We start from the raw sequence: 12,249 nt of genomic DNA on the forward strand, positions 1-12,249 counted from the left end.
GTACTCAAATGTGTTTAGGTAAATAGTATTTTGGTGGTCTGAGTTCATCAGAGAACAGCGTTTATTTATGTAGCCTACTTATGCTTATAATAGGCTTTAACAGAATGTTTAATAAGTGTGCTAGTGATGATTTCTTCTCTAGTCATGACTTCTCTACATTAGTCTGTTGATAGAAATTAAAGAGATTATGTTCTTCTGCAGAGACCTGAATGTAGACCTTTGCACCTTAAATAGTCATGTTAATAATTATGACGTAATATCATCTCAACCAAGCTCTTACAGTTCTCGACAGCTGGACACCAGCTCTATACCCTCAGCTCGTCTTTGGTGCTGTTAGGAACTGGTCTGACATTCTCACCTCAGCCACAGTGTTCTCCAGTTGAACATACAAATTTTCACAGAGCAAGATCAGACGGGGCTATTCTCAGACCGTGATAAACCAAAACAGTAACAAGTCCATTCTGTAATCATGTCTGAACACAGAAAAGAACATAAACATTGTCCAAACCATAAAAATGAACAGTCTCCCTATCTGCCCTAGTGAATGATTGCTACTTTCCCAATAACTGCTCTAGTTTCACTCTGTATTTTCCTCCTTCTAAATAAAACTTATGAAGATACCTAATCATAGAATTACCTTTGCTTTGTGACAGCATCCAATATAAAGCGAAACCCTGCTTCCTGGAACTCCCTCAAATCACCTAAACACAAGTCCAAAACGTATTAAGTCCTTTCCATCTCTCTCTTACTGAGTCTCCCCACAGTCTCCTTTATCATAGTGAGCAGTCCACCCAGTTTGATCCACAGATATGTTCTTGATGGTCTTTAATTGGAAAATGCACTTATTGTCTGTTCCACACATGCAAGTGCCCCACACTTGTCTATGCAATTTTTTCACATTTTTTTCCCAATTATATTGCTTCTTGTAGGCACTGAAGTTATCTTTCTGAAAGTTTGTGTTGGCATTCTGTAACTTTTCTAATTGACTGACCATTTCACATTTTCTTTTTTCTTCTTTAGGAACCAACTTCTATTTCGGCAATGGAGCTTTCCACTAAGCAGGTAATAACATTATACATTACAACTGGTAATCTATGTTTTGTTAACTTAGTTTCAAATAGATAAATATATTTATGATCCATCAAATTTTATAGGTTTATTAACAGTTGTTCAAAACGCAAGAGGAAAAAAAATATTCTTACTATAAACAGCAGAATAAAAACTGAAGATAATTTCATTGCCCTCATGCTTTTGACCAGTCTCATATATGTGGGCTTCCCAGGTGGTGCTAGTGGTAAGGAAGCCGCCTACCGATGCAGGAGCCGTAAGAGAGGCAGGGTGGATCCTTAGGTCGGGAAGATCCCCTGGAGGAGGGCGTGGCAACCCACTCCAGTATTCTTGCCTGGAGAATTCATGGACTGAGTAGACTGGCAGGCTGTGGTCCATCAGGTCGCAGAGAGTGGGGCACGACTGAAGCAGCTTAGCACCCTTGCACATATATATGTCCTATAAATATATTTATTAGATCACATGCATGCAATGTCACTTCAGTCCTCTCTGACTCTTTGCGACCCTATGTACTAGAGCCCACCAGACTCCTCTGTCCATGGGATTTTCCAGGCAAGAATACTAGGATGGGTTGTCATTTCCTTCTCCAGGGAGTATTCCCAACCCAGGGATTGAACCTAGATCTCCTGAGGCTCCTGCATTGCAGATGGAGTCTTTAGCGCTGAGCCACCAGGGAAACCCTCTTAGATCAGTATTTGTTGTAGATTTTCATTTATAGTATTTCCTTCTTGGCCATTGTAACATAACTTCCTCAGTAATAACTCATATTTTCATCTGTATATCCTCTGAAATAACATGGGTGAATGTTTTGAAATTCAGATAAATGTATAATTTAATTTATATGTGTAAACAAACTGTATTATACAGGCTAATAAAATCATGCACTGGGCAGTATATTTTTGGAGAATTTTGACTTAGTTAATTTTACGTTTTCAGTAGTATCATGTGCTAGAGAAAACATTTAGTTTGGCTAAATAAAAAGGGAAACAGCAAAACAGTCCCTGCAAATGATAAATTATTAAACTCTTCAAATTCAAAGCTTGAGGACAGCATGTTAATAGTCTTCTCATTCCTGTTGAATGAATGCTTTGGCAGGACTCTTACAAAATGCAAATGGATTCTAAATGCTCAATGATAATGGCAAAGCAAATATGATTTTAACTTCTAATGAGTTATCTTTTCTGCAAAAATGTTACCTAGCCTTTCTATGAGTATATCAAAGTTAACTTTAAAAAAATGGCTTGGATCCTGAGTTGAAATTAATTATTAAATAACCTAGGAGAAATAGTCAAAAAGTAGTTGGGAGCTTCTCACTCTCTGATGTGAAAACTTACACACAAAATTGTTTAATATGAGATTGATTTGGCAGATCTTATTTCTGATGGCAGATCTTACTTACATGTTTTATCTCTAACCATGCCATTTTTTGTCATACAAGATGCTAAAATACCATGCTAGTAAAACTTAGTAGATACCTTTTCAACACATTTGTATCAAAATACATTGATAATCTCCAAGATATTTAGAGAAATCCAGAGTGCAGATATTATTGACCTGATACTGTCATCTTATACTTCATAAGTATGTGTTCACCTGTTCTTGTAATCTAAAAACTGTCAAATGTTGGCAAGGAAATCCGGGGAGTTCCAGGATGGTAGCTAGACTGGGATATTCTTTCCTATAATGATTTTTAAAACTATCTATTTATTCTCTGCTGGACTTTGTCAGTCTTAATTAAATTGCATTCAGTTTTGTAAACTATCTCTTTCTGACCTACCTTAAGAATGGCCCATTAAATGCAGCACATTTTACCAAAAAACAAAAACAATTTGTCAACCTAAAATACTAGGTTAGAAGAAAGTAACTCTAGCCTTCATTTTCCATTACTGGAGTTTGACTTCATTCAGATGTGAGTCAATTTCATTTATGCTTGTGGAAATTTTAAAAGTGAGGCAATAGTATCAAGAGGGACAAACATGTTGCAACTAATTTTCTGGATAAATGGACTCATAACCTGCTTATGACCTGCAACTTATTAGGAAGGATAGTGAGAAAGCCTGTGGTGATGTTAAATTGGGCAGAAAAAGCACATCAGGTTATTTGCTGGTTACTGGATTATGCTCAATGGTGCCTGCAAGCCTCCCCTACATTTCATTTAGATGGCATAATTTATTTGCAAATCATTAATAGTACAGCAAAATAATTATAAAATGAAAACTAAATTGTATTAAATTTTTGCCATTTTATCACACTTTAGGTTATCATTACAATGATTTCAGTTGCCATATTTTTCATTTCATATTTTTCTCAGGTATTATTTCTCTGATTTTCAGCCAAAGGGATCTAACAGATGTAGAATGCATTATTTGTATAAGAACTCCTTTATTACTCAATGCCATATTCATAGAGATCTATAAGTATGAAGTTTTTTCATGTTTCTTGAAAGTTATTGGTCAAACATAGAAATCTTTTTCTTATGTATGACCAACTTGTTCAATCGCTTTTAAAATAGTTATGTCCACAGTATATGGTTTGGCATATCTTACATTCACCAGTGCCAGACAGGCTTCTAGGTACTACTGCTGCTGCTGCTAAGTCGCTTCAGTCTGTGTGACCCCACAGACGGCAGCTCACCAGCACCCCACCACCACCGCCGCCCCACCTCCCCTGCCCGTCCCTGGGATTCTCCAAGCAAGAACACTGGAATGGATTGCCATTTCCTTCTCCAATGCATGAAAGTGAAAAGTGAAAGTGAAGTCGCTCAGTCATGTCCGGCTCCTAGTGACTAATTTATCGTTTAAATATTATGCTTGTTTCGTTTTTTTTTTTTTTTTATCACATTGAGATTTCTTGCCTTCTTTTTTCTGCCACTTAATTTTTTTTTTTAACTGAAGGATAATTGCTTTACAGAATTTTTTGGTTTTCTGTCAAACATCAACAAGAATTAGCCATAGGTACACCATGCCCTCTCCCTCCTGAACCTCCCTACCATCTCCCTCCCCATCCCACCCTTCTAGATTGTCACAGAGCCCCTGTTTGAGTTCCCTGAGGCATATAGCAGGTTCCCAGTGGCTGTCTATTTTACATTTGATATTGTAAGTTTCCATGTTACTCTCTCCATACATTTCACCCTCTCCCTCCTCCCTATACAATCTAAGTTCATTTTTTAAAGATGCTTTTGGAAGAGAGAAATAATAGGAGGGGGAAAAGTTCTTTGCATTAGTTAAGTTCTCTGTTAACAGTTAATAATAATTTGAGAAATATTATCACATGCAGGTTCTGTAGATGCTATAAGAGGGGTACAAATCAGATTCATTTTCTTTCAACAAAAAGGCTTAATAATATTTCATCTTACTCCCAGAGACTTTAACTATCATTTCCTAATTTGCTGTGGTTTGTAGCATCTTTCAACATAAAAATACAAGGTGAATATACTGAGAAATTGAACATCTGTAATGTATACCATATTCCATATACTGTACTGGAATATTATTTAAAATAAATATTCTTCATTTTACTGAAATGGAATAAGTAATATTTATCAGGATTACTACCTCCATAATAGTTCAGTTTTTACTGTATTATTTCTTCCCCATTTCTTTTCCCTGTTTTGTGTTAACATATAAGTAAGTTGGTTAGCTTTAAGCATGTAATTATTTTCTATAAAATGCTCCTTACCATCAATAATGTCTTAGATTCTAATAGATACTTTATCTTCATTCAAACATATCTGCTATATGTAGTCCATCTTTGAAAGCCAACTAGAAATGCGATTTTAATTATATCCATTGCTTACTAACAGACAACTTATAATACTAAAAGAGCACGCCATGGTTCCAAGACGGGCTTTTCTGTAACTATTCTTTTCTATAGTGGAGAAATTAAAATACACTTTTGGGGTCTTTTTTATATGTACTATCATGTTTAAGTACATAAAAATTTTCACATTTATTTAATATTTGTTATAATTATTCAATCATCTAGTACAAGAAAAGGGAGCTAGTATAGTATATAGTTTACTATATATTGATAGTAAAATATAGAACAATCACAAAACAGTTTTATTTGTATTTAATTTTGTGTTTACATAAAGTTGCAACTGATATGCTACATTGGGCAACTTTGTTAAAGGTATTTTTTAACTTGTATCGAAAACCTAAATTGATCGCTGCTAGAAAGCTTTTTTCCCTCCAATTCTGGCTCCTTTGATAACTTCAAATTCATTGAGAATAACGCCAGCATAGATGTTTTATTTGGATGCATTCTTTGAATCTCTAGTTAACCATGCTTATCTTCTGAATAAGGAAGTTAAGTCTTAGGAAAATTATGTGAACAGATCAACAAGATCAACAGAGAGTTAATGTCAGGCAAGACCTAGAATCCAGATATGTTGATGCCCAGTATCCCGCCTTTTTGACGTTTGAGCTTTTTGTTCAAGTCCATGGCACCAGCTAGTGTGTACTTGATCCCCCTATACGATGACCTTTGAGTGAGAAGTTAATTGAGTACTTGTGTTTAAAGTAGTCTTCTGGAGGTAGTACAAAGGCAAGATGATTAAAATTGAGCAAAGCTTCTTACCAATATAAGCACCAAAACTTTACACTTTCCCTTCTTATAGGAGGGCAAACCTAAACTGAAAGTCCCCAAGAGTCAAAAGCAAAAGATCCCTGCCTCAAAACCAATCAGAATACATGGCAGGGTAGGTAATCTGGTTAATCAAATTATAAACAGCAGAATGTTAAAAAGCAAGCTAAGAGCAAACTGAAGGTTTGAACTTTTCATTGCTCAGTAACGTCATTTAAAATTTTTTTTATTTTCATGAGATTTAATTGACATGTAACTACTACTGTCTTCCTTCATCTTCCCTTATAAAATATACCTGTTTCAGTCAAATGTATGGATTTTGACCTTGCTGTATTTTAGATGGTCGCATTTTCTGTCAGGCCTTTGAAAAAATTACCAGAAATGAAATATTTTGAACCCACAAAGATAAATGTATGCTTGCTAAAGTATAACATTTTCTTTTTTTTTTTTTTAAGGAAAAAGATATTTAAAAAACAAGGCAATTTTTGTCATAACAGTAAACTCTTTCCACAGCAACAACTATATATTGGCTCTACCACGGGGGTCACACAACTCCCTTTACACAGATGTGATATTTACGGGAAAGCCTGTGCAGAGTGCTGCCTTGCCCGAGACCCTTACTGTGCCTGGGATGGCTCCTCATGCTCTCGCTATTTTCCTACTGCAAAGAGGTAGGAGGACTATTAGAAATAAATACACTGTTTGACATTTATCTTATCTGATTTCATTTTTGGAACAGCTTCTTCATATAAGTACATCATCTCTTTATTTCTGTGTATAAAGCAAGGTGTTACAATTCAGGGAACTCTTAGATATATCCTAAACTTCTACACAAACTTGGTTTACTTTTGTTTTAGAAAACAAAAACACCATCTTAATTTGGCAAAATAATTTCAATGTATTCTTTACTACTCACTCAAGGCTACCTGTTCACCAGTATTTAAGAAACAAGCAATGATGGAAAAAAGTAATATACAGTACTTACTAATATAAACCTAAAGATTAATGGTATGCACAAAACCTGTTGAAACATTTAATAGAAATTAGTATTATTACACTGATGCATTACAGGGGCAGTAAACTTTGCTTTGTTTTTTATTGTAGCTAATGTTTTACAAGAAGCTGTGAACATGACATTTTTCATTGCTAGTGAGATGTGTTCTACAACATTTGGATCATTTTAAATGTTTTAGAAAATATTAGGGAAAAGAAATAACTCACATATCTAAACTAAACATTTTGATTACACATTAGATAACATTGACTGTAGTATTACATTATCTACAACTTAAAACTTTCATATATTCAGTCCATATAGGTTAAAACACAGTTACCTTGTTAATAATGATATTAAATACATATGTATCAACCTATTCCATTTACTAAATACTCAATTTTCTTAAGCCTCCAGTATTCAGAATTAAAACAACCTATTTGTATTACTTTCATGTATCTATCCACTTTGTTGGAAGTTTTAATTTAAAACAAAAATAGTGTGGAGATAATGTGTTACTGATCAAAGAAACCCTGAATATACTAATAAATAGCAATATGATCTTGTTACAGCAGTAAAGTTAATTATGATAAGGGATTTATGCTTCTTAAATCATTTAGCTCTACTGCTGCTAAGTTGCTTCAGTCGTGTCCGACTCTGTGCAATCCCATAGGTGGCGGCCCATCAGGCTCCCTTGTCCCTGGGATTCTCCAGGCAAGAATACTGGAGTAGGTTGCCATTTCCTTCTCTAAAGCATGCAAGTGAAAAGTGAAAGTGAAGTCCTTCAGTCATGTCCAACTCTTTGCGACCCCATGGACTGTAGCCTACCAGGCTTCTCTCTCCATTGAGATTCTCCAGGCAAGAGTACTAGAGTGGGTTGCTTTTCCTTCTCCAGGGGATCTTCCCAACCCGGGATCGAACCAGGGTCTCCCACATTCCAGGCAGACGCTTTAACCTCTGAGCCACCAGGGAAGCCCAGTTTGAACTAAAAATGTGTATTAATTTCATTCCATGGGAAATGTATAACATTGCCTAATTTAGTAATAATTCACTTGAATTTTAAGTTTTTCTTAATGAAAAATAATATAAAAATAACATCATAACTAGATCTGTAATAAGTTAAAACCTGGATATTAGTATATATTTGGAATGCTTACTGCATACCTAGAATCCAAGATTGAAGGAATTACAATTAACACATTTTTGTTGTGCCTTGCAGATTTTACCTAATCCAGTTTCATGTGTCTTTGAAAAGGATGTTTAGAGGCCTTACAATTTATATATTCTTTGTGATGGCATTTTTCAAAAGCTTAAATGGCAGTAAAAAAAAAAATTCCGTCCCAAATGCTTTGTGGTTCGTGTTTCACAAGTTCTTTTGTTGGCTCAATTTTGAAATGTGCACCATCTGTTTGATAGTGTCACCAATACTACAAATAGAAATTTATAAATACTTGGAACTTCTAAATTTATGAATACAGTAACAAATTCCATGTTTCAGTTCTCAGTGGCGTTTGTGAGAACTTTTTTCAGTGTTGGTAACTAACTTTGCAGCAAGACAATACCCATTAAAACAGATGCAATGTACAGTTGGGCAAGTGTCCCCAGTCTTTTCCCCAGTTACACATAAGCAGTCTCCATTTTTAGCCTTTTACTTGAACTACACACCTTGTTTGCACCATAATGGCTGGAGACAACCTCCTTATTCCCAGTTAACCTTTAGCAAATTGTAGAGAGAAGGTGCCCAGAATGAACTATGACAAACGTTATCTGAACAGTAGAATGCAGGAGAATTTAATTTCAGTTTTATAGCAAATTTGCTTTTCTTTTAGAGGTAAGTTCGTCTTCTCTCTCACCTTCCTCTTATAAAAGGAGACTTGCTCTTTAATATTTGTTGTTGTTTTGTCCTTTTATTCACTTCAGAAGTAAATTGGTTTGCAGTCATAACTATGTAATCATAAAAGAAATGTTTTATTAAAAAAGGTTGATATAGCAACCAAAAAGAAAAATTACAGACTAAATTACAATATAATTCTTTGTCTTAATACTATAGTTTAACAAAAATTAATTTAAGGAATTATGTATAAATATTAAGACAAAAATTCATATGATTTTTAATTTTCAATCTTACTCCTTCATTAGTAATTAGGGGGAAAAGTGTTTAATTCTGTTCATTGAATAAATGTGTTGCTATTCTATATTTTGTGTTTTTTCCTCAGAATTAAGGTATTAGGAATTTTGAATTTTTTAGATGTTAGGTTCTTATTGATTGACATTCAGTAGCAAAAGAACCCATGAATTTCCTGTTATCAATACCTGAAAAGACTTTTAACACATTGTTATTTATTTAGTGCATTTATATACTATTTTCCGTTTGATCATCTTGGAGACCTCTCTTAGAGGTATAATGAACTGCTTTAAAAACTCTTTTAGTCATATATAGATTCATCTCTTCTAATAAACTCCTGGGATCTTTGATTTTGATTCTTCTTGATTCTTACAACAAATCCCCAAGAAAGAACAGAGATACAGTAATACCTTTTAAATATAATTGTTTTAGACGCACGAGACGGCAAGATATAAGAAATGGAGATCCATTGACCCACTGTTCAGACTTACAACACCATGGTAAGTTACATTTTTAATCTTTCAACCTGCTAGCACTAGGGTAAAACCAAAAGCAGCAATACATGTGCTTGCAAGTTATACCCCTCTGCCAGAATACTCAGAGAAGTGCAACTGAAGAGAAAGAACATCTTGTGGAAGAAAATTATAGTGAACAAAAAGCACTGAATTATGTTTTATTAATGTAGGTATGATAAGTTCAAGATATTAGACCCTTATGAGACTTCATGCTCAATTTTCAAATGTTAACCAAAAGAAGTCAGGTTTAAGTATATGCTTTAATATATAGTTGCAACCTGAGTAGTAGGCAGCAAATATATTCATTTAAATATATCCAAGGAGAAAGTGTAGTCTTAAACTCAGCCATGCAGATTTTTCATTTATAGTATAGACCCAGTACATTATTACTGAGTATCCTACTCAAGTAAAAGTTAGTTTGGATGTCTTCACGCTGATTTACCAGTAGGATATTCCCCTGAATCGGGGATTTTAGATCAAGTTCATTTTGTGCATTCTAAAAGATGTCAAGTTGCTTATTTAATGATGAAATATCAACCAGTCTTTATTTAAAATGAAGTAAAATTGTAGTATATCCCATTCATCCCACTTCAGCCCTTTACAGAAAACAAAATTAATTAGGCTATGCTTCCCTCTGCTGGGAAAACTCAGCAATGACATCACTGCTTATGAACAGCTCAATTAAAAATGGCTAAAATATCAACTGTAAACATATTATGTGTAATTTGACATAATTATCCTACTAACTTAACTAATTATCCTATTAATATCCTATTATCCGTAATTATCCTATTGACTTTTTTGGTGCCTTTTACATTAATCTTAAAAGAAGGTTTACTGTTTTTATCAATTACTTGAACTTGATCTACTAATTCTGTGTAAAGAATATTCATGGGTAATTCAGTTCAGTTCAGTTCAGTCGCTCAGTCATGTCTGACTCATTGTGACCCCATGGACTGCAGCACGCCAGGCCTCCCTGTCCATCACTAACTCCCAGAGTTTACTCAAACTCATGTCCATTGAGTCGATGATGCCATCCAACCATCTCATCCTCTGTCATTCCATTCTCCTTCTGCCTTCAATCTTTCCCAGCAACAGGGTCTTTTCAAATGAATCATTTCTTCATATAGGGTGGCAAAAGTATTGGAGTTTCAGCTTCAATATCAGCCCTTCCAATGAATATTCAGGACTGATTTCCTTTAGGATGGACTGGTTGGATATCCTTTCTTCTTCAACACCAAGTTCAAAACCATCAATTCTTCAGCCCTCAGCTTTCTTTATAGTCCAACTCTCACATCAGTATATGACTACTGGAAAAACCACAGCCTTGACTAGACAGACCTAGTTGGCAGAGTAATGCCTCTGATTTTTAATATGCTGTCTAGGTTAGTCATAACTTTCTTCCAAGGAGCAAGCGTCTTTTAATTTCATGGCTGCAGTCACCATCTGCAGTGATTTTGGAGCCCGAAAAATAGTCTGTCACTGTTTCCACTGATTCCCCCATCTATTTGCCATGAAGTGATGGGACCAAATGCCATAATCTTAGTTTTCTGAATGTTGAGTTTTAAGCAAACTTTTTTACACTCCTCTTTCATTTTGATCAAGAGGTTCTTTGGTTCTTTTTTGCTTTCTGCCGTTAGAGTGGTGTCACCTGCATATCTGATTTTATTGATATTTCTTCCAGCAATCTTGATTCCAGCTTCTGCTTCAACCAGCTCAGCATTTCTTGTGTACACTGTCACATATACTCTACATATAAGTTAAATAAGCACGGTGACAATAACCAGCCTTGACATTTTTGGAACCAGTCTATTTTTTCATGTCCTATTCTTACTGTTCCTTCCTGACCTGTATACAGATTTCTCAAGAGGTAGGTCAGGTGGTCTAGTATTCCCATCTCTTTAAGAATTTTCTACAGTTTTTTGTGATCCACACAGTCAAAGGCTTTGGCATAGTCAATAAAGCAGAAATAGCTGTTCATGATCTGAGCCACAGTCAGCTCCCAGTCTTGTTTTTGCTGAATGTATAGAGCTTCTCCATCTTTGCCTACAGGGAATATAATTAATCTGATTTCGATATTGACCATTTGGTGATGTCCATGTGTAGAGTCTTCTATTGTGTTGTTGGAAGAGAGTGTTTTCTATGACTCTGTTAGCCTTTGCCCTGCTTCATTCTTTACTCCAAGGCCAAATTTGCCTGTTACTCTAGATGTTTCTTGACTTCCTGCTTTTGCATTCCAGTCCCCTATAATGAAAAGCGCATCTTTTTTAGGTGTTAGTTCTGGAAATTCTTGTAGGTCTTCATGAAGCCTTTCAACCTCAGCTTCTTCAGCATTACTCGTCGAGGCATAGACTTGGAATAACTGTGATATTGAATGGTTTGCCTTGGAAACAAACAGATATCTTTCTGTTGTTTCTGAGACTGCATCCAAGTACTGCATTTTGGATTCTTGTTGACTATGATGGCTACTCCATTTCTTCTTAGGGATTCTTGCCCACAGTAGTAGATATAATGGTCATCTCAGTTAAATTCATCCATTCCAGTCCATTTTACTTCTCTGATTCCTAAACTGTTGCCATTCAATCTTGCCATCTCTTGTTTGACCACTTCCAGTTTGCCTTGATTCATGGACCTAACATTCCAGGTTCCTATGTAATATTGCTCTTTACAGAATCGGACTTTGCTTCTATCAACAGTCACATCCACAACTGGGTGTTGTTTTTGATATGACTCCATCTCTTTATTCTTTCTGGAGTTATTTCTTCAAGGATCTCCAGTAGCATATTGGGCAGCCACCAACCTGGGGAGTTCATCTTTCGGTGTCCTCTATCTTTTTGCCTTTTCATGGGGTTCTCAAGGCAAGAATACTGAAGTGGTTTGCATTCCCTTCTCCAGGGGACCTGTTTTGTCAGAACTCTCCACCACGACCCATCTGTCTTGGGTGGCCCTACATGGCATGGCTC

At 35.4% G+C, this 12,249-nt stretch overlaps 1 protein-coding gene across 1 annotated transcript in view; it reads left to right on the top strand.

The window, feature by feature from the left end:
- The window catches only part of SEMA3A (semaphorin 3A), a 238,760-nt gene that overhangs the window by 209,052 nt on the left and 17,459 nt on the right, over nt 1-12,249 (top strand). Inside the window, exons 13-15 of the mRNA XM_068972706.1 lie at nt 1,021-1,062; nt 6,166-6,323; nt 9,204-9,271. Coding sequence (XP_068828807.1) covers nt 1,021-1,062; nt 6,166-6,323; nt 9,204-9,271 — 268 coding nt within the window. The remainder of the gene's footprint in view (nt 1-1,020; nt 1,063-6,165; nt 6,324-9,203; nt 9,272-12,249) is intronic.

This window comes from Capricornis sumatraensis, chromosome 5 (genome assembly GCF_032405125.1).
Source record: "Capricornis sumatraensis isolate serow.1 chromosome 5, serow.2, whole genome shotgun sequence".
Lineage (NCBI taxonomy): Eukaryota > Metazoa > Chordata > Mammalia > Artiodactyla > Bovidae > Capricornis > Capricornis sumatraensis.